General features: G+C 44.4%; 1 protein-coding gene across 1 annotated transcript; it reads right to left on the bottom strand.

The window, feature by feature from the left end:
* Window positions 1-1,209: 1,209 nt before the first annotated feature.
* On the bottom strand, window positions 1,210-22,020 carry col9a1a (collagen, type IX, alpha 1a). The gene is made up of 30 exons (XM_040146328.1): window positions 21,946-22,020; window positions 20,868-20,942; window positions 19,734-19,796; window positions 17,968-18,029; window positions 17,565-17,618; window positions 17,241-17,276; window positions 16,438-16,513; window positions 15,089-15,142; window positions 14,501-14,533; window positions 13,807-13,863; window positions 13,613-13,666; window positions 13,466-13,519; window positions 13,289-13,342; window positions 12,943-12,996; window positions 12,056-12,109; window positions 11,530-11,583; window positions 11,297-11,350; window positions 11,152-11,196; window positions 10,938-10,991; window positions 10,643-10,734; window positions 9,778-9,831; window positions 7,847-7,918; window positions 6,722-6,757; window positions 6,558-6,627; window positions 6,086-6,118; window positions 5,401-5,547; window positions 5,091-5,145; window positions 4,097-4,285; window positions 2,780-2,857; window positions 1,210-1,499 (listed from the first exon to the last, which is right to left on the bottom strand). Exons 1-30 carry the CDS (start codon window positions 22,018-22,020, stop codon window positions 1,294-1,296), a joined length of 2,094 nt encoding a protein of 697 aa, XP_040002262.1. The 3' UTR covers window positions 1,210-1,293.
* Between the last annotated feature and the right edge of the window lie 1,280 nt (window positions 22,021-23,300).

The raw sequence follows: 23,300 nt of genomic DNA, 5'->3' as shown, positions 1-23,300 counted from the left end.
CCAAGCAAGGAGGAAAAGAGTGTCTCCTGGAACTTGTGTAACACGTCAAGCAGACGCAACCTGCTCATTGTAGGGTCAAAGTTTAGCCTTGAAGACAGAAATCAAATTGAACTGAGACCAATTGAATTGTGGGCAGGACGTGAGATCTTACAATGCAGGGAATTTGCTAAAGGAAGCGAAATTGGATCCGATCACCTTTGGACTGAGCTGTTAACTCAAGAAACCTCCGGTCTAAAGGCTTTTTACGAGGCTTTTCCACCCTGGAACCAATACAGTTTCAGACCAAATACTAAATATTTACAAAGAGCAAACATGAAAACATAAACTAACATGTCAAGTTTAATGATAGCTTCGGTCTAACAGCATGGATATTGGCATTGGCCCCGTCCAAATGATGAAACCGCGTCTTCACGGCCGACACCTTGTCTTTCATCACACCAGGATTGTCAGGTTTGTTTAGGAGGAGTAAATATCTTTAAGCTGCTGATCATAGTAATTCGGGCTCAATTTGGATTTTTTTTTTTTTTTTTTCAATCGCAGTCCTGTTGGGTTTTTTTTTTGGCCGCAGTCGTCCATACAAAACATGCAAGAGGTTATCAAAATGTGTTTATTTCCTCCTTTGTACAACTTGAAGATGTCACGTCGAACCTGGATATAATAAATAAGAAGTCATATAAAACCGCCAGAGAGGTCTTCACACATCGCCACCCACCAATCACAAAAACAGCAGTCGTCATATGACAGAGAAATCATCAAACATATCCTACATTTAGAGGACAAGGCACAGGTGGGGATTTAAGTGGATAAACAGCAAAGATACTCACAAACAAATGTACCTTATCCAACAGTATAATTTGCGTATTGACACATTTACATAAACACACAGAAAAACTTTTGAGCCTCGCCTCGTTGCTGTTGGGATAGAAATGGGGCTGGTTGGTTTGTACACAGACAGTGAGTTTTTTTAATTTCTCAAAAACACGGACTGCTCCTTTTAATTTTACAGTACAGAGATGGCAAAATTGAGGTAAAATGAAGCTTTTTACGCAAAGGAGTTTCAAAAGCTGACGAGTGTTGTTCAGTGTCCAACTTCATGTCGGTTTATCACCACGAAGGTGGCTTCGAGAGTAAAAAAAAATCAAGTTCCAAATGAGCTGACCGAATCAAAAAAAAAAAAAAAAAAAAGACAAACACACAAACCAAGTGACAAAACCCGAATGGACAAATCTTCCATGGAGTTCTGCTTTCTCCTCCAGTCTCTCAGTTCTCCCCCGGCTCAGCTCTGGCCCCTCCTCACATCTCACTGGGGCCCTTCATGCCGGAGTCCTTTGCTGAAACCGGCGACGCCACCATTGGCAGGACGCACTGCGACGACTCACAGTAACCGTTCAGACCGGCGGGGCCAGGAGGCCCAGGAACGCCGGGAGTTCCGGAAACGCCGCGAGGTCCCCTCTCTCCGTCACGGCCGTCTTTGCCGTAAGCCGGTCGGCCCGGTTCACCTGAAAGCGGAGTAAAAGAAAACACGACAGGTGAAAAATCGATTTTCCTAAACAAGTTGTCTTCCCTGCTGGGGTGAACTTGAGCACAACACTGAACCCGTGAGTCTATAAGGGGCCATGGTGGATTTTTTTCTGACATATAGGCCTTTGCAAAATCTGATCCGTCCCAGATTCGTACACACAGCCAGAGTCATTAAGAGCTGCCTTCAGAGACTAGAAGACCAAGGAGTCCTGCAGCAGGTGGTCTGGCCCCCACAGAGCCCTGGTCTCAGCATCACAGACAGGAGACACTGAGACGGACCAAAGCCACAGAAGAACTGTGGCAGGTTCTCCCAGAAGCTGAGAGAACTGGTGCTGTTTTAAAGGCAAAGGGGGGGGTCACATCAAATGCTGGTTTGATTTGGGGTTTTTTTCCGTTTACTGCACTTTGCATGAAGTTTTCAGACAAGTAAAAACTCTTCTCGGAGTCATTTTTGAAAGCATCCTCACTGTGCTTTTAATGCCTAAGACCTTTTGCACAATGCTGCAGTTACAAATGCGTTTTGGGCTTGATATTGAACCGCGCACGCGTAGAGCCCCACCAGTACCGGACTGGGTCGACGCACACCCGGCAGGACATTTCACGGACAAACTTGTCGGTGCTCTCTGGTGGAGAAACTGCGCAATGCAGACAGTCCCACTAAAATATCTCGTGCATCCGTTTGACGTTTCAGTACCGACATCTATTGTTACTTATCGCCTGACATGTTCACTTTTATTTCTGAGATATGCTGATTTATCAGTCCGGCTCTACTGTCAAGTACCCAAGGCTGCCATTGCACATCTGGCTGGACTCATTTACCTCATCTTTAATCACGCGGTTCAGACAGTATAACGCCCCCATTAAAATCTAACGTACAGAGCATCCCACACAACTCCAAATAAACGTTGATGTTTTTCTGAATGGAGAACTCTTCGGATGGCCAAGTGTCCAGTTCCTCTTCTCTTTATTCAACTCAAGTCCAAGATGAAAACTGCATCACTTACTGCGCACTGTGCAAAAAAACCCTACAACGCTTCATGTACCGAACGGGGGTTGATTCACAAGCGTGCTGCGTGAAATTGTATTAGAGACCAGAAAAAGGGACCTTTATTTTAAATATGTTGCATTTTACTTGATTTGACTCTTAAATCTAATGTGTTCTGTAGAGTGCACTCTGAAAAGCCATCCGCTGAATAAAGCTGAGCGCTTGACTGAAATGCACCAGTGTCAGAAATCTTAGTCGCACTTGGTCATTTACCTGGTAGACCGGGGGCACCCGGCGCTCCTTTGGGTCCTCTCGCTGTGGGTCCTCTGTCGCCACTGTCCCCCTGGTCACCTGCAGAGAGGAAACGGGATTACCACCGAGAGGAAACACGTGATCAAAGATCCCATTTTTAACCGAAGTTCGGGCTCAGAGTCCACGCCTCATCCGTTCCGTCGTCAAAATTAAGATGAACTTGACCGATCCCTGAGGGGGAAGTGGGTCACTGCGGCATCAGTGAACGGGATGTAGACGATACGTACGATTTACCATGGACTGTTTAGCTCTCGGCTCGGCTCGGAGAAATTCTCGCAACTTTGACTGCTAGTTCATGTAAACATGTAAAGATGATCAGAGCCTACAGATGCAGGCGTTTGACTTTCACAAGATTGGATTTGCAAATCTGTGCTCTTTTTTTTTTTTTTGTACGGATGGACCAACCCAACTTTTTTCCCGCGCAGTACCAATTCCACTTCCTCAAATCAGGGCAATCGAGTACGAATCCCAATAGCAGTGCTCTCTTTTCCGTAATAATTGCAATCCATATATCACACTGGAGTTGTTATCATCAACCTTGAGGCGAATGTGTGATTCGTGCTGTGGGCTATAGAAATAAAACTGAGAGGACTTGAGGAAGATCGCTATCGGGTCCGATCGATGCGTTCCTAGACTTTTCCGTCTCCTATGACGATCCCGGCTTCCCTGGATCCACTGTGCCTGGGATTTAAATCGCATCTCCTCATTATTCAGGTGCCATCAGCTCTAACGCCGTCAATTAGACCACGACAGATGAGGGCTGAGGTCAGTGTTGAAGTTTCTCAAGCTACAGTTCATCTAACGACGACTGGATGCTGTATGGAAGGAGATAGGAAAACTGTCAACTTCTCTCTAGAAAAATATAAAACACCTCTTTCTTTTTTTTTTTTTTTAATGAGAAGTTGGAGGCTCAATAACAAATTTCAGTTGTTGTAATGTGTGATTGGGTGAAGAAATGTTATAAAACTGTTGTTCCCTTGTGATGATATTGAGGCTAAAAAAATCAGCATGTTTGGTAGCATTTCGACTGTGATCGACAGGAAATCTTTACTGCAGTCTGTGGGCAGAACCTCAAACATCGCATATTTTTTTATAGTTGTGTTGCTGATAATTGTTTTACCGTATCCTAAGGGCACTTTAACAGTAAATTCTCACTGACTGCAGAGGGTTACTCTTTCGTTCTTCCTGTTCGTTTCCCGGTCATGCGACGGGATTCAGTCCAACAACCTTTCCACTCACAGATCCTGATGGTCGTAGAAATGCTAATCAGGATCTCACCTTTGGGCCCTTTGCGACCCATTAGCCCAGGCGGACCCTTCAGACCGGGAAGTCCTCGTGATCCGGTATGTCCGGGGAAGCCGTTCTCCCCGGAGGGGCCCGGAGGTCCAGGCAGGCCGGGGGGACCGGGCAGCCCGGCGATGCCCGACTCAGGCCTGCTCAGGCTGGCTGCTAGCTGGGCCAGCTGCTCTGTGACGCAGGAGAACATGGTTTAGATTTGTGTTTTCGTCGTTACATGATACACATGTCCAGAACGACTATTATGGCTGGATGGACATCAGTTATTAGATCACAGCAACCAGTTTGTGTAACAATCACAGGGTTTCACACGAGATCTCCCTTTTTGGCCCAATCTCAAAGTCAAAGATTGTTTTTGATTTTAGCTTTTGCATTTTTTGCTACTCTTCTTGTGCTACCATTACACTATGTTTTAACATTTAGTATTTACCATTTTTCCCACTTTAAAACCTCTAAACTATAATTACTTTTTTACCAAAGAAATAGTCTCTATGCAAACTGATGGCAGCAAGATGGTTGGATTATCCAGAATAACCAAGACTTCCTTCCAAAGGCAGATATCTCCAAACCTCAGCCACATACAGTACCTAAAACTGAATCTAGCCGCGTTGCTGATTACAGCTACGGCTCTGTTATTTGCGCAAACAGATGCTTTTAAAGGAATCACCGACAAAAATGCTTTGCATCTGCCACTAGGGCTTGGGTTAAGAATGAAGTCTTGAAGGGTAAGTTACTTTTTATATTCCTGAAAACAACCTTTTGGATGGAAATGGAGGCCGCACTTGCCAGCACCTGAAACGCTATAATCTTTACATGGTCTCGCTCACTCGTGTCCCCCTCGTCTGACTTGCTTTGCAGAAAATTTGGCATATGATTGAAAACACGGTAAGAAGCCTTTTGGTCAAACAGTTGTGTTGTTACCGGGGGTAAAAACGACAGAATGCAAACTGAAACTACGAAGATGACAAACACTTACCTTGCATTACCCTCATGCAGACTTGTTTGATGTGTGTATCTGTCGGTGATTTTCCCTGTACAAGGATTGTCGGCAGTGATGAGTCATTTGTTCTTCTCGGCAATATTATGGGCAAACATCACATGCAATGCGGCCCTGAGGTGTTGGCTCAGCAAGGAAAATATATTTAATTGCTCAACACTCATAGATAACATTCTGTAATTTCTATTCAGTTATGGCAAAATCCCCCCTTTTGAAGGATGATTTCGAGCACTGACATTAATTTCTGTCTTTTCGCCAGCAATTGAAAATCTGAGATAAAAGGTCTCACCGCTGGTCCCTGCGCTCCTGGGAGGCCTGGTACCCCCATGTCGCCCTGCATGCCGCGAGGTCCCGGTTGGCCCAGCTTGCCCTCTTTCCCCTGCTGTCCTCGGCCGCCCTCAGGTCCTTTATTTCCCGTGTCTCCTGGTGGGCCTGTCTGCAAGCAACACCAGCAGGTACACACAAGGTAGACAGCGCGGGGTTTGCAATCGTTGGTCAACCAAATCTAAAGTTGTGTTTTGATCTTTTGTCAGCCCGTCATGAGATCTGGGGCATAGCAAAGTCAGTATTTATTTATATGAAAATGTTTTCTTAAAGGTGGATTAAAGGGCTGTCAGTAAAAGGGCGGCTGGAATTATGAACGAGAAGGAAAACGTGTCGTTCAGGACTTGGTGTTGTTATGAAGTTCTTTTGTTGTGCTGCTTTTAGCCAAAGCTGGAATAAAGTCCACACCTCACTTGCAGCACTTAACTGCAGAACCTTTATCAAGCAGCATTAGCTCTTGACGGCAAAACTCAAAGTGCCCGGTATCTGCAGCTGATTTCGCTCCCTCAACAGTTACAGGAAGTCAACAACACGGGGAATTTCATCAGAAAACGCTGAGGACTTTCATACTTGAACGCGCCAGAAATCAAGACATACAGTCGGTTGAAGTGTTGTGATATGGTTAAGATGCTCTGTTTAGGCGAACGTACCGATCCTTTCTCTCCCAGTTCTCCTTGGTCACCCTGGAAGGGAAAAGATACATGAATAATTAAAAGCTGCGTCCAAAGTTTGTACAAACGGTAATGATGCTGCAGAGTAAACGTTTGCAATGTGAAAAAGAAACTGTTCCTACACATTTTTCATCTCGTAGTACCAGACTTTTCTCTTATCTTAATACGTAATAAAACGTAAAGCGGCTTAATATAATTGACAGGGTCTGACTGCCTTATAAACCCCATCACTCTGTTTCTAAAGGTTAACATTGCTCACAACGACAAATTTTGAGAACTCGTTCCCCAGACTCTTCCAGACCCTCCAGGACTGCGAACAGTCTGAGTCCTCCCGGTGTCTTACTGATGGGCTGACTTGTTGCCGAGCCTTGTATTGTTAAGCGTGTTACCGGTCGAGAAACTGCTGCCTGGCTGAAAACACTGTCGGGTGTTTCGGTAGCTGATCACTCACCAAGTCTCCTCTGTCTCCTGGTGTCCCTTCAGCACCTGAAGGTCCCTGGAAGGAAGCAGGCACGGCAGATTATTTGGCCATCAATGTGCTCCAACTCAAAGCTCTGTCACCCGTTTGACATATCCATGATGTGTACATGTAAAGTTAAAACTTGTGAACCATACCTGGTCTCCCTTAGGCCCATCAACACCGACTGCACCCTGAGAACAGAATAATTGTTTTTGATTATCTGAAACTACTTAGTATAAAATAACTAAATCTGTAGCATCAGTCCTCATATCAATAATATAGTTTACATATAGAACATATTGCTGATCCTTGAATTTTTCCCATAAACTTGTCTAGATTTGATCTTGCCTCATTCAGCGTGACTGAACTTTGACCTTACGCTTTCAGAAATGAGTCTAAAAATCAAATTTCAAAATTTAAAATTCGCTGGACGCCGCCGCAGCTTGATCAGACTTCCTCTCAGCTCTGCACTTAACCGACAGGTTTGCAACTCTTCCGCTGGCCCTGCTCCATCTTATTTCAAGGGGACAAAGTACAACTGGCGCGGTTCGGAGACCTCAGTGAACTCCCGGCAGGGCTCCACCCAAATTCAGTACTAATCAGCAAAAATAACTCAAAAGCCTGTTTATGACCTGAGCCAGAGTATATTTGAAAAGGAAGTAGTTGAAGTAGAATCAGTCCAATCCCTTGATCTATCACCTAATCACTCTTTAAGTATACTATAATTCTGGTTTGTTAGAACTCGGATCTCATTGTTGTCGTTTTGGGAACACGGCGACACGGCTAATACGATGTTTGACGTGATAAGAAGGCAAGCTGTAAATAACCCCCCCCCAGCTAGCAAGACTTGTTTGGAAGAGAAACAAAAGGCAAACAGTAAAATTATTAACCACAATGTAAACATCCGTCACAGTTTACACAACACCTTCCTTGCTTTAAACTCTCTTTGCCCGTAGGCTTTTTCCTTTGTAATGAGGGATTATTATCGTCAGTGGTTTAGATAATCTGGATAAACTGTTTTACGACTGGCTTGTTTACAACCTGTCTGATCGGCCGACTGCTTGTGTTTCTTGCCCTGACTGATTTTGTTGCAGCGACGTTGAGATGATCACAGATCTCAGCAATTTACTGAGTGGGTACAAAGTCTTTATCAGTGTTAGAGCGGATGGCCAAAGCTGTGTCAACGAGACCCCGGTTGAAATCAACTGGACTTATCCTGGAATTTTTCTATAACATTTACGTTGCTTCACTTTTAACTTGCGCCACTTTGCATCTCTTACCCTGTCTCCTTTCTGGCCACGAAAACCAGCAGGGCCAGGAAGTCCTGGAAGGCCCGGATCCCCTTTGCTTCCCTGTATAAACACACAGGCACATAAAAAAATAAACTGTTAAATACACAGAGTACACACACACATGCACACTCCAAATCACACGATCAACTGTGTGAAGCTCCCTCCCCCACCTTAACCTGACCACATCTACAAAATAAAAACATTTCCAGCGTCACATCATCTGAATGGTGAGGCTGGAAGGTCCCGACGACCCCCCCCCCTAACCATCCACCCCCTCTCAGATGTTTCTGGGCATATGTGGGTACTGTTTGTGGGGCACAGTGAGCTGACCAGTTGAAGGCATTCCTGGGGAACAGAGGGCTCTTTCAGGGCTTCTCAGCTTCTTTTCCTGCCCCAAATCCCCCCTGAGCTGCAGAAAACCCCTTGGGTCTTCAGATTTCTGTAACAAGAGGCCATTCATGCCCGCTCACCGGTGGATTAGAGACTTAACTCCAAGGACAGAAGTTCATAAAACCTTGCCACTCTTTAATAAAAGCACGGCACAGGGCTTCAGTGTTGAATAATACCTTCCTCGTGTTGAATAACTCGTTCCGGATAGGAGATAGTATTTACGAACACCGACTCTTCGCTTTGTATTTCAGGGCACTGATCTTTTAGTTTGATAGAGTCGAGGTTTGCAGCACCACAGACTTGACCTGAGCTGAAAAGAAAGGTTCAGCTGGCACTTTGCCCCAGTCAGTCCCATCTCGAAGCTTATTACGTTTTTCAAAGGTTGCAACAGTTTAAACATTTTCTGCCTGATTGAATTTCCCTTTATCAGAAGGTTTATTGTTCAGCTTTTCTCAATCCATCTGTAGTGTCCTTTTCTTCCGTGTCTTTCGGACATAAATATGAACGAAATCCTGTTGTTTTCGTCTTGGGTTTGAGTAGTTCTATCAAAAAGCAATGTTTTTTTTACCCTGACAGTCTGTTTACCTGCCAGCAGGGGATCTCAGAAAAACTCACAAAACGTTGTAGACAGATAGTCAAATACTGTCCACTATCTGGACTTAGTGATAATTAACCACATCTTAATCTTGTCCGGGATCCACATCTTGTTTTTCTGCCATGTGGCAACTGTCATGTACTACATCCATATTTATGAAACTAAAAGAGGACAGACACTTGTTTTTGCAGGCATAAGAAAACAGTTTATCTTGCACCACGATGTGACAGGATTGATTTCTACATGTGCAACGTAAAGTTGGAAATTTTTTATATCCCTCGCAAAGGATTATTATTCATGAATGTAAAATTAGTGTGTGTGTGTTTCCAGCCATTTCCAGTCCATACAGGTCACATATGTAACACCAATTTGGAATTAATGGCATTACAGTGAATAGACGAATAAGAAATGTTTGGAGTATCGCAGGGTTCTGTACTGGGGCCACACGCGTTCTGAGAAGTTCTTGAGACTTTTCCGTGCACCAGATTAGGGTCAAACTTTGGAGTTATCTCCTGCAGCTTATTCTGACAAGATGTTTTTCACCACTCTGAGCGAGTAAATGTATCCTTCCTAGTCCTGGTCTGACCTTTACCTTATTCTGTACGGATCAAAACAAACACTACAGATTATTTTTGAGAATCGACGAACACTTTTTGACTCTGTTCTACCGGGAGCCACGCTAGGCATCCTCTCTGTTTTCAGCTGTTGTGGGAAGTTCATCTTTGTCCCACTGTACCTTAATGCAGCAAAAACAAATGCAGTCTGAAGATACTTCAGAGAAACCCAACTCTAAACCGAACTCTGCTGTCACCTCCACCTGTACAGCTGCTTCCTGGGCGATGTCCTCCTCGGACACTGTGTCAGTCTTTGTTTTGTGTCTGTGTTGGGTGAGATTTTATCCTTTATATTAGACAGACTTTCTCTCGGGTCTTACCCTGGCTCCTGGTGATCCTGGAGGCCCTTCAGGCCCTCTATGTCCTCGTTCACCCTAAAGACAAAGAAAAGGCTGAATCTGGATAGAAAACATATAGAAATGCCTGAATATATCAAATTGCAATGGAGAGAAAAATTTTAAATCCAGAGCCGCACAATATTTTTTATTTTCTGACCTTTCGGTTTGCTTCACTACACTGATCAGACTGATGGCTGTGAATTTATTGCAAATATATAAATGTTACAGTTAACACTCGTTGTTTTGTATGACACTCTGAAACACTAATAATGTGACGGTATAAAGATTTTCTCAAAAATCCTTCTTAAAACGGTCAGCTGTAATGATATACCTTAAATCCTTTTTATCAAAGTTGTATTTTGCATTGTGATGCAGTTAATATGCAATAATTGATATAATAATCTAATGTAATAACAATATCCAAGAAATAAATGTGATTAATTTCTTGAACAGTTTTGCTATATTTAGAGCGACAGTTTATCGCCTTTCTATGGCTTTTATCTGGTAATTATTAACTTATGAGTGACACTGTGTTTTCTGTGCAGGTTTTTGCAAACCGAATTCCCCTGTGGACGGTCAGAGGTATCGATCTTTGTTACCAGGTGATGCGCTAGTGTTGTGGAATCTCCAAAGAGCGTGACAGAAATGATGAACTGTGCAGCAGATTGTACATATAGACTAGAGTTTATGACGAAGGGTGCACTCTCTGGCTGATCTTGATGATCCTCAAGTCAGTTTCACTTCGAGTAAAACTAACAACAACATACATTAGTTTCTTTTTCAGGGAGAAAAACTGTATCTTGCAGCTCTAAGTGAAATGTGGATGCAGCTGATCTCAGAGACTCACTGGTCCTCCTCTGGGTCCGACAGGTCCCACCTCTCCCTTGTCGCCACGCTCTCCCTGGAAACAAATAAGACGTCAGAAGGCCGGTTTTTGTCCTGTACTTCAAATGAAAGTTGGGCGATTATATTATGAGTTGAGGAGATTTCCCGACACTTAAAATACCTTAAACAAGTTAAAAAACCACAGACTAAGTCGACGTTCGACAGGTAGTTTAAATATGCTTTTACAAATTTACTCACTCTGAGGCTTTAACTTATTGTAAAATGATGGAATGTGTTTCAACTTGCTTCAAACTTACTTGTTTCCCTGAATATCCCATCATACCTACAGCCCCTGGTCCACCTGTGGTACCCTGTGGACAGAAGGGGAGAAAAACAGTACAGTATTGAGTTGATTAAAAAAAAAAAACTACTGTCCAGATGTGGCTTTCAGCAGTAGTAGTAGAAGTATCCTACTGTTTTCACGGTGTTATTCAATATTATATAGAATGATCACACAAGTTTTGATCATACCTTCGCACCACTGTGTCCTTTTTGGCCGTAAGAGCCCGGCAAACCCTACATGAAGAAAGTGGTATCAAACATCAACATCTGAGCTCGAAAAAAAAGGCAAATTTGAAGCTGTTAATGACGAATCGGGGGGTCGGAGGTCACTTACAGGGAGTCCTTGTAGGCCAGCGTCACCTGGAGCCCCATTTTTCCCTGGAAGACCCTAAAAACAACAGAAACAATTAAACCGGGAAGTTCACTTTTAAGGGCTTTTCAGACCGCAGGCTTTCTAACTAATAGTACACTTCTCAAATGCTCAGGTCGCAAAAAAAATTGTTGGCAGCAAAAATTACTTCAACACACTGTTGTAAAAAAAACAAAAAAAAGACAGTGGTAGGTTACCTTGGATCCTGGCAGCCCAGGTATTCCCTCACGACCGTCTGGACCCAGTAGGCCCTATTGACAAGAGATGGAAAAAGTCGAGAGCAACGCAAAGCTTCTTACGTACACATGATTAAATGAAAGCACCGCTCTGGATGAAAGAGGACGGATGGTCTGGATAGGGATTTTGCACAAAAATCTGTTTAAATATAGTCTATATTCTTTGATAACTACATATAGACCGGAGAGGAAAAAACAAGGGGTGGGGGACAGCATATAATATAGAATATGGTATGACATAAGCACCATTGACATGATTGGATACGTGGCGGTAGAAAGGTAGATAGGTAGATGGGTAGCTGCGTAGAAAGTTAAGGTCTGTAGTTAGAATGTAGGCGAGAGGATAAAAAGCTGGGAGGGTATAGTGTAAGGAGGAGGCTGTCTGGCTGAGTAGAAAACTGTGAGACAGTAGGTGGGGTAGGAGGGTGGATATCATTGATTGACTGATTGATTGACTCTGGCTTTAGCAAGATGAAGCAGCGCTCACAGGCTCTCCCTTTGGCCCCGGCACTCCTCTGATTCCTTGGGGGCCTCGATCCCCCTACGAAGAAAACAAGCAAGGCAGACTTTAATGGCAACAAGTTAAATTGATAACATGTCGAATTAAGGGGTCTGCAGGGAAAACACAGGAAATGAACACAAGTAGAGATGCAAATTGAGAGGTGACACACTCTTATTTCAAACAGTTTTACACTCAATATCTGTAAATTTGTCAGCATTTATGGAAAAACTTCAATAAAGTAGATTAATTTATTTAAATAAAGCAATATTGAGAATATTGAAAGGAATTTAGGGGAACTCCACAAGAATGGTATTCCTGGGAGTGAAATTGTCTTTGAATCAGCATTTGGACCATCATTTAAGGACACAAAAGTTGCAGAAAATATGTTTGAAAAGTTAAATAAATATGTGCTTTTTAGGGCCTATTCAAAAATCGCTTGGGGGGGCTGAGGAGAGGTTAACCTGGGGGGGGTTGATACTTCTAAAATCTTGGCCACGGCCCTGACGACAGGCCAAACAAACAGAATGTAATGACAATAAAGTCACATGGAAAAGAGCATTTTTATGAATCCTAACTGATGTTTTCGGACGTTAATTTTTTTCCCAGTGGAAAACAGGATGTAAGGACACAAAGAATTACTGGGAATAAAATCCGCAGAGTGTTATGTGAACTAGCATGTGTGTTTACAGCCGCGGGTCTGATTTGTGTTTAAGACCTTACCGACACTCCACTTGGCCCGGTCTCACCAATGGCTCCTCTTTGGCCCGGATCGCCCTAAAAGATTTTTTTTTTTTATCAGTTTCAGCTCGATCAGTATTTTGTTTAAATAACAAGGGGACGTCAGCAGAGGTGATAATAAGATGGCTACTCACTGGGCCTCCCTGGATTCCCCGAGGGCCCCCGTCACCGGGCTTTCCACGAGGTCCCTGTTTGGGGAAACAGAAAGTTGTTGTTGTCAGTAAATTGATTTAACATCCTTTTTTTTTTTAAAACAAAATTTGACAGTCATTTACATGGTGAACCTAAAAAAAATGAGCTGAGCTCTTAATTTCTTCCGTGCTAAAACATGAAGGTTGTACAAACTTTAGGCCCTCCTAGTAAATCTCCTGGTGTTGCCGAGTTATCTTGTGGGGTCAAACATGATGGATGTTTTTTAACATCGTTTAATGAGTCCAATCCACGAAACTCTGAAGTACGTGTGACCTCGTGACCTCTTACCCTGTCCCCTTTGGAGCCCATTATTCCTGGGAGGCCTCTTGGTCCACCTGGGCCCTAAAATTACTCAGCGGACAGAGGAAGAGAGACAAGAAATGTCCGATGTTAATATGTTTGACTGTGCGAAGGAGACTTTTCATGGTGACTGTGAGTTGAGAGGGTAATGGTGAAATATTTTACTGGTAGTCCTTGAGCTCCGACTTCTCCCAGCAGTCCTTGATCACCTTCCTCTCCCTGGAAGCGAACGTAACCCGGTTGTGTCAGGACGTGATATCTAGCAATCTGTTTTTTCATCTATCAAAAACCAGGTCTTTAGCACGACGTTACCTTGTGTCCTTGTCTTCCGGGTTCACCCGATTCACCCTTGACCCCTTTGTGGCCCTACAGGCGGGAACAAAACGTTAGAATTGATCTTATAGAGTGCGTTTAACAAAAAAGGGCAAGTGAAATAATTTCACAATTACACCTCAGTCGCCGTCAGTGACTGAAAACAAAACCAGCGGGAGTAAAAGTTAACTCACTTTCATGCCGGGGAGACCAGAGTGTCCATTCAGACCAGAGGGGCAGGAGTTGGGACACTGAAAAACACAACAGCCTATTTGAGGTCATGGAAGAGCCCTGCCACTAGGGGGCTCTACTGACAGCGAGGGTAAGGAAGAGCAGAAGAAGAGACAAATCTGTTTATATACTGTACGTTTTCGGCCCGTTTACTGTAAATTATGCTGTTTACTGCTGATCATTTGTGGGTGTTTTTTATTATCCAAGCTTCGTTTCACTTTTAGTATGGCAGGCTGAGAGAATCGGGTGTTAACGAAATTAAACTAACCGAAAAAAAAAAAAAACCCAAAAAAGTTTAAATGACGATGCTGCGGAAAGGATGATATTTGCTGTAGTAAATTCTTGCTTCAGAACGGTCGCAGTGCGGCAGCAGGTCCTCGGGGTTGAGGTGTAGGAGCTTCCTGCCGCTTGAACACACCAATCTGAACAATTAACTCCTACAACAACAGTGACTTTCTTTTTTTTTTTAATGACATGAGCTCAAAATGACTGGCTGCCTGGATACCGGGAATGAAGTACTGACCTACAACCTCACAGTTTTGGAAAATGGTCAACGGTGATGCATGAAATCTGTAGTCTTTGGGCTAAAATGCGCAGAAAAACCCCTGTTGTGACCGTCAACGATCGTAAATTGATTTTCTTTGGGATCAAACTTACCAGGTCCTCGCCCTGATACACGCCTGGAAGTCCCTGGAGAGGAAAAAACAAACAAACAGTACAGATCACATTTCACAAGATTAATGGTCACAGTAAATCATTATCACATAAACTCTAAAAGTACATGTTTCCCCTATTGTGTCGACAGTGACACTGTTTTCAAACGCCCCTGAAATCTTTCACCCGCACCTTTACATTATCGTATCTAATGTCCCACAGTGTCATCCCGCCTCTCTGAGAGAAGTGGGCCCACTCACTTGGCACCCCATGAAAATAAAACACTTCTCCTTGACCCTTGACCCATGATCAGTTTTCCCTGAACGTGTTTAACAGACGTAGAGACAGAAGCTGTGATATCTACCCGAGGCCCGGCAGCACCGGGGGGACCAACTTGACCTCTCTTGCCTCTCGCTCCCTGTGAACGGTAAACGATTTTTTATTAACATCTGGACAAGCACCTTATAACTTAATGCAACGACAAACAGCACTAATGCAATTTTTTTTTTTTTTTTTTTTTTTCATTTTTCAGGGCAAAAAATCAATTTGATTCTCAACCTTACACAAACTTAAAAGTTAGGTAATACTCACAGGGGCTCCAACTTTGCCCAGTTCGCCTGGTAGCCCGTCTGTACCAGGGATACCCTGTCAAAAAAACAAAACACGCCTGAACTGTTAGCAGTCTGCTGCAATAAAGCGTCCACGCAATATGCACATTCTTCTCATATGCTACCAACATCTGTAAAGGGGATATACGTGGAAAAGGGTCCAGTTTGTGCAATAATAGTTTACATGCCACGATACCGGATAGAAGGAAAACCATGAAAGCTTTATCTGTAAACCATGAAGTCTCACCTTGCTGATGCCGGAGTGCACTGGGGGTGTGGCCAGTACACTCCGGCATCATCAGTGGGTGTGTCTACAAGAGGTCGGTGAAACAACCCTCTTTCGTGTGAATATGTAATTGAGATTCACACACAATTACTTTTACAAACAAACTAAAGTGCGACAGCAAATACGTTCCGTAGGCAACGGAATGGCGACCGGACTTCAGCTTCTATAAACATAATGAAGATGTGTTGTTAATTCACGTACCTGGCAAGTCGCAAATGCGTTGATACCGAACGTATCAGTAAAATGTTCACAGGCAACGTACATCTAACCAAAACCACCGTCTTTCCCGAACCTTAACCCAAGAGCCGTTGTTTCCTGAACCACGGACGAGATTGTGGATGCGAGCTTGGTTCTCCCACGTGACAGTCGCCACTTTACACGCTCGCCCTGCAGCCCAACCACCTCCCGGTGACTACGCCGCCGTTGTTAAATGCAGCGCTTCGTTCATTCAGGAGTTATATTGCCCCTGAACATAATCCAGCCAGCGATTACATGTCGTTTAGCTGTCCAGAAACGTAACCTCTAGGTGGCAGCCATGGCTCTGTACATGGCTGCGGTCTTACAGGCAGCCGTGTGCATTTTTTTAATGTACGCTCATTAATATTTTGCGAAATTTCGTGCATGGGGTGACTTATCCTGCGCTACACTGCAAAAAAAAAAAAAAAAATTCAACTCGTCATGTAGTCTTGAATCCAAAAAAATCGAGCTTTATCGAATCTTTTGTTGATGCTGCTCCATTAATCTCCCTAGAGAATTCTAAATAATACAGTTGACAGGATTTAATCCACCCTAGACGGTGGAAGGTTGAAAATGAGACAAAGTGCCCTGCGGAGGTGGGGCTTTATTAAACAAGGACAGTTATTCCTTACTGATGATGCAGCCCAGACCGAAACCTGCGGGAGATGACGTGTTTATCGCTTCCACGTCGGATGAACATTCGGGTTTCATCCTTTTGCTGTGAGTCTCCCTCGCGCCACCCTTCGCCTCTGCAGCACATGCTGTCATGAAACACGGTGAGCTGCCAGAGGTCGGGCTCGTCGCGCAACCTTGCGAGCAGCATTTGAGCGTGAACCGGTGATCCCTGTCGGCTCGCCCTCCCGTGCTTTCCCCCCGAGCTGAGATCTAATTACACATAGAGCATGGGTCATGATATTGAAGGTACTCACATCGAGCCCATCCGGTCCCGCACCCTGTGAGAGAGAGAGATCATGGATTGACGGTGAGGTTGACTGATCAACAGAGGTCAGTACGGGTCAATAAAGAAAATGCAGTCAAGTCTCCTCTGATGCGTAAAGGCGGGGCTAAATGCACACTATTGCGGCCTTGTTCCTGTATTTAATTGACTGCGGTCACGGGTACATTCAGTCCAGTTCAACTACGGAATGAATAAAGTAATATGTGTGGGGCAGTTAAAATAAACTGTACTGTGAGCTGTTGCTTGGTGTAGAAAGTAGCCGAACTAGACGGTTAAAACTAGCGATCACTGCGGGTGTAACGCTGCAGCTCTCCAGATAAACGCGCTGATCCCTGTAACTCCGAGAGCACACCCGTACGACAAAGACTAGCTCACTGAGCAGTTTATAATTCATAAAAATAGGTTCCATTATTTGTAAAATTTTAAACAGAGCTACCTTGACACCTAAGCAGCACAAGTTCGTCCAACTCTTACACGGTTCTGTACAGAATCTAGACTTAAACTCACTGTTTTCTACTATGCTTATTGTTGAGAGACATGACAGACGTGCAACAGCATGTGCAGTGACACGGTGACGGCAGCACCGCCGGGGTCAATGAATCTTTTCTTAACAGCCGAGGGTAATGTTGAATGAGGGTCATTATCTGCACTTACCGGCTCCCCAGGAGGCCCTCGTACCCCAGGATCTCCCTGAACATCAGAAGAAATGAGATCTGACATCAGAAATATCAGCATACATCGGCTTTTTAAAAATCTTTACTGTCCTGTGCAGGGAAATGTATTAGAAAAAGTACAAAAAAAAAAAAAAAAAATGCTGCTGCTATAACATCTACTTCTGTAAAGCAGAAATAAGATTTATTGAAGTGTGTTTCATTCTCAGTTGTCCCTCCAGATTTGGCCTAAGGAGAAAATTTGGCGACCGAGATGTTTGAGCGTAAGAATCGCCAAAATTTTGACATGTACAGATGATAAACTTACCTTTGACCCCTGTGGCCCCACTGGGCCTGGATCCCCAGGAGGTCCAACAGGTCCCTACAAAGACGACACAAAATCCCGTTACACGAAAACACATTTTTTAAATACAGCACACGACATCATGAGGCTCAGCTGGTCCACAGACTTTTTATTTCTACAGAATACTGATTAAAAATATGTTAAAATTGTTGTTTTCAAGTGAATGATTTTGATAAAGTTATTTTATACGCTATACGGAAACAAATGTTATTGATGTGTAGTTTTTTGATGCGATAATAATATCATGTACGTATCAAGTACGTACAGAGCGTTTAATGTCTGCTGTATCGGAGAGAGCGCGATATCATGTGGGCAGGATTAGTGTTTGCTGAAGAACGCCAAAGTTGAGTTACGTGCTTTAACTCACTCTGCCCGCACGGCAGCATTTACCAATAACCGAACACCGGGGTTAAATGACGCAATGACGACCTGCCAACCAAACAACGAGGACAGAGGGGGACTGACGAGGTCGCCATTAAACTGAACCTGTCCCGGCTTGTTGGACACTAATAGTATATTTCAAGTCAGATCGGCAATTTAAAGGAAAACGTCTGTTAATCACAACTCGGGTCGTATTTCCATGGTTTCGGCTTTGGTTTTTCTGTCGGTTATGATAACACCGGGGAACAAAACCCGCGAGGGGATGAGACGGCCAGGCACGTTGTAGACAAGCCGACAGTCTCTTCAGATTCTGCTGCCGGACCTCAGTTGGACGGGTCAGGTGCGGGCTCCGTTGTCGCTAAAGCTTCAGGCCCTGGCTGAGTTAGTGCCTGGCTAATTTTAGATGTAATTTTATCATGAAATTCAGGAAAAGGATTTCTCTCTCCGACTAAGCCGATCCTCTATGTCCAGCAGATGCAGTTCTAGGCCCGTGCAGGTTTCTACTTTATTTGCGGGTAGACCTGAGCGTGAATACACCCGGCGTGTTTTTTAATAATTCCTAATTATGTGCGTCAGCACGACCCGTGCAAGTACAGTGGGAACCGGGAGGTAAGTCTGTAAACTGCGATGTGATCGCTCTTTCCTCTGAATACGTTTGGCGAACCTTTCGGTCTCTTTACAACACGTCTTAGAGTCTCAGTGCTTGTGTTTCCTCCATCATTTCCAGATTCTGAGCATTTGAGTCGGCGCTTCTGTCAAAAGGGGTCAAACTTCCTCCACATACTTTCTCTGCTTGTGTTCGTCTTTGGAAAATCATTGCAGATACGATATGGGAGGGAAGGCGTGGCCTGGGCTCCTCCCCTCAGTTGCCTCCTCTGTAAATGACCCCTCAGACCGCTGTCCACGTGGTCAAAGGCATCAGCGGGAGAAGGGAATCGAAACAGACAGGCATTCAGTCTGTGACAGGAGCAGATTTTACTTCTGTCTCAGAGCGAAAGGTGGAAACCCAGAGAAGGAAAATCCCTCCTCAGATTCTCGTGCACGTATCTACTCCCTTCTCCCGTAGGAGTAGAAACTTGTTTTCCCGCCGCCGGTTCTTTGATTTCTCAAGGTATGATTGTGCAAACCAGGTACGAAATTCTGGCGCGCTTTAAACCTCGTCTCCGTTTCAGTCCACATGGAGCCCTGAATCTGCCCCTCTGTTCCCAGCACCATCACCACGGCAGACAGCGAACACACTGAGCCCATTCTGCGTCGCCTTTCCCAGCATACAGTTCTCCCCTGTCAGCCATCTCTGGGCAGCCGATCCCCCTGCACTCCCCTCGGTCCCACACAAAAAGACCCCTGTTTCTGTCAGGAAGCTACTTGAGACTCTCCCCTAAATAGCCAGATTGGTTTATTCAAGGAATGTTTTTTTTTCTCTCCTCCACACATTTGCTCAGCGTAGGCCAAGACAAGCAGCTCACACACAGCAGCAGATCTGAATATCCCGAGTCCTCCGGCTCAGATCATACACAAACTCAGTACATCCTCTTACTGGGTAGTTTAACCAGCAGGACTCTCATCTACTGGATTAAAGCACCTGGTGGACTCAAAACCCAACAGGGTCTTTAAACAGCTTTTGCAACAAGAGACGAGCCTGTTGCACCAGCCGTAAAAAATGCGTCTGCCAGGCTTGGCCGGCGAAAACCGAGGCCGGCCAGTCTGTGCCGGAGGTTACCCACGACTATGTTAACATGTTGTTCCACTTACATCTGCGCCTGGAAGGCCCGGAGCTCCAGGAACTCCGTCTCTGCCGTTATCACCGTCAGGACCCTGGAAGCAGAAGTTCACTTCTCATTAACTCTGTCGACTTTCGTTAATGAATCCCAAAGTCAGCATCCATCAGACCGCACAGTGCATGTGAAGGGAGAAATTAAAAGTCGACTCACTGGTCCGCCGTTCACTGTGGAGTCTTCTCCTCTATCGCCCTGAAGACAAATGAAGATGAAAAGATCGATTCTTTTTGTCTTTTCTTTTTTTCTTTCCTATTTGCTTGTTGCACAGGGAGTTAGCTGCCACTGAGGACACTGAGATCGGGTCCATTTGTATATTTATCCAAGAGTTTGGAGGTTCTTCTAACCTGGCATGTGTTAAATTCTACAATATAAAAAAGTCTCACTCACACGGCGGGTATTCTCTGGCCTTATTCCAGTATTTCTGGCCTCAACGTGTTTTTTAAGCTAAACTACTTTTAGAATAAACGGTTAAGTACACCAGAGGTGTGAAGAAAGCTTGAAAATGCAGAATACATAATAAAAGAAACCAACTGAACAAATAAAATGGGAAAAAATCCAAAACATTGGGTTTTCTTCTTGTTATTGTTTTCACAGGAACTAAGAAAAACAGACATTTCTTTTCTACGTAAACACGACACATATATGAGTTTGTCGAATGGAGTTTCTGGAAGAATTCTCCTGAACTTGGAGGAGTCGTGGAATTTTTTTCCAGCCCATAGCATTTAATCTTTAAGTTTCATTGAATCATAAAAATCGCCTCCCTCTAGTCTTATATAGTGAGAGATGCTCAGCATCGGGCAAGAGAGCAGCCTTTCTCCCTCACTCTTCAGTTAATCTGAGAGTAGCAGGTCATTTTGAAAGCGTAACACCACCTCCTACCACGAAAAGCGAACATAGTGAGGATGAAGTCATTCATACACATTTTTCATTTCCAAGGGCCTTCGTTGCTAAAACATCTGCCGCTCGGCTCTCTGCAGCGTAAACCAATGAAAAACCCGCTTTCACCCTTCACTGAGCCGATTAACCCAGAAACGAAGCTGAGCCGCGGCTTTGACCCACGTCTGAAAACTGAAATTTGAAACTGAGAAGAGACCAAACCCCGACTTACATCAATGCCATCCACACCGGCCACGCCGGCTGCTCCGGGCGGCCCCACGGGCCCTCTGGGACCGACCGGGCCCCTCTGTAGGGCAAAACACAAAAGTCAGTTTTCACTTTTATTCAACTGAATCTCACCTCTAAACGTCGTCTGGTGCTTGCCGCTGCCGCTGCCGCCGCCAGTGGCGTGGAGGGCGGCTCACACAGAGTCTCATTGTTTGGGTGATGCGAGGGGGCAAAGGTCACGAAACTAAACCTGGCTCCCCATTATTGTCCCATTATGCCGCCTAAGTAACTGCATGTGTTCAGATTACCGCTGCTGTCTGGTGCTTATTGGTGCCAGGTGTGCACACAGGGATGAACGGACATGAGTCACGGCCAGTGTTTAGATAAAATATGAGTCTCTGGTAAGTAATGAAGCTTTTGAGACCAAACACTTATAGGTTCTGTTGAAAAAAAACTTTATAATTACTTTGACTTGAACTTCACCCAGTTTCAACATTTACATGGCCAGAATCCTGATTCTGTTAAAGGCTCAAACGATAACAATATGGAAAATAAATTACCCTAACGTTTATGTCAAACTATAGCAGCTTTGTTAAAAGCTTAGAAAGAGCTTATGTGAAAGAAAATCTGATACCAAGACCGTAGAATATGTAAAGTACATTTAAGTCCCTAAAAAGTGTTACACAGGTTCAAGTAGATTTTAAATAAAATGCATAAAAGTACAGGTATCTCGGTGCGACGACACACACGGTTTGTTCCTGTAGGGATAATGTGGTAAAACGTGTAAAATCTGCCCATTAATGAACGACACAAATACGATGAAAGTGCCTCCAGGAATAAAAAACATGATACCGAAGGAGATTAAGAATAATATTTAGGTAAGATATAATTCATTAATTACTTTTAAGCATCACATAAACACCCAAAATGTGTTTATTATTTATTGTAGTTTATAGAATATTGATTCAGAAGAAATAAAACACCATAAAGTACAATGAGGTCTCTGTAAACCCCCCCACTGAGCCGTGAGTTTCTTTTCCAGGAGATGAAGGAGTGGAAAAGAAGGAGCAGCCATCTCTCACCTGAGCGGAGCAAATCAGCACGATCTGCAGCAACAGCACCAGCACGGACTCCCGACAGATCCTGGAGAGAGCCATGGTCTTCCCAGGGCCACGGAAGACGATACAAGTCCCTTTTTTCCCGGACGGTCCACCTGTCAGTCTCCCCCCTGACTAAGACGCCACCGCCTGCTGGAAGGGGAGGATGTAAGAAAGTACCGATTAATTCGTGAGAGGCTGAGGCTCCGCAGCCTGGAGGAGGGGGAGGAGGAGGAGGAGGAGGAGGAGGAGGGCCTCTCTGCTCGAACAGGGTGGGGTGTACTTACCTTTAGTTTGGAAGGAAATGAAGTTTAAAGCTTAAAGTGCAGTGGAAGCAAAACGTTTTTTCATACCGTTCTTCAGAAGAGACCGGAGAACCTCAGTGTTTTGCAAATTCTCGCACTTTAAATCTTTAAAGGGGGAAAGTGTTGAGGATTTCAAGTGGAACAGTAAAAATGAGGCTATTCCTTGAATTATCATGACCGGGCTCTGTGGTTTTAGGAGTGAAACTGTCGAGATAATAAAGACAAGACAACTAAAGTTGTGACGATACACAACACGGGCGGCGGCACCGTGAGAGTCATCGAGAGTCCCGCTCTGCATCCCGTCGGTGGTCCGTAGAAAAAGAGACGTCAGGGCAGACGGCCATGAAGGCGCCGCAGTGGGAGCCTCATGGGAGCTGTAGTTGTTCAGTGCGAAGGACTTCACTGAGCTGCTGTTTGTCTGTTTGGTTTTTGGCAATAAATCCGAGACAAAATGAGTCTCGGGTCCTTCATTTCGAGTCCAAGACCGACGCGGTAAATGGCACTTTCCTTTCAAGAGCGTTTTCCTCCTTAGCCGCGACCGCATCCTTCCAGTGCATGGGCCGAATAATCGGCCCGGGTCGTGGCGGTGCGAGGCCCGACTGAAGGGGTCCTTTAAAAAAATAAAATAAATAAAAGTATTTATTTATTTCATTGTTCTGTGATTTCACTAGATTAAAACTTGAGACCCGAATGTGAAGTCTACAGGTCAGCGGCTCCTGACATGGGGGGGTCAGAACCCCCAAAAGGGTCCGAGGATACATGTGAAGCGGTCACAAGACGATTTGAAGGAATAAGACAAAAATAAAGAAAAACTGTTTCAGTTACACAAACCGTTTTTTTTCATTTCTTCTTTGATTTATTTATTTTTCTACTGAAATGTCAGACGCTTCCCCCAGTTCGGGCACTCGTCTTCGGCTGCATTCGTTTCAGCCGGTTGTTCCCAATAAACCGACCACTGGGCGTTTGACCGGCGCCGAGAGAAAGTAGCCTGGTTGCTTTTTATGCCACACTCCCGGTAGGTGGCGACAGCATATA

The sequence above is a fragment of the Xiphias gladius genome, chromosome 15, assembly GCF_016859285.1.
Source record: "Xiphias gladius isolate SHS-SW01 ecotype Sanya breed wild chromosome 15, ASM1685928v1, whole genome shotgun sequence".
NCBI lineage: Eukaryota > Metazoa > Chordata > Actinopteri > Istiophoriformes > Xiphiidae > Xiphias > Xiphias gladius.
This window is presented reverse-complemented; position numbering and strand designations above follow the sequence as displayed.

Excerpts from the sequence above, each read along its gene's own strand:
- col9a1a (XM_040146328.1), bottom strand. The coding sequence starts at position 22,020 with ATGGCTCTCTCCAGGATCTGTCGGGAGTCCGTGCTGGTGCTGTTGCTG. Across the intron at positions 17,619-17,967 it reads AATGCTGCCGTGCGGGCAGA|GGACCTGTTGGACCTCCTGG; the intron begins GTGAGTTAAAGC and ends TCGTCTTTGTAG. Across the intron at positions 13,343-13,465 it reads TCGGAGCTCAAGGACTACCA|GGCCCAGGTGGACCAAGAGG; the intron begins GTAAAATATTTC and ends GAGTAATTTTAG.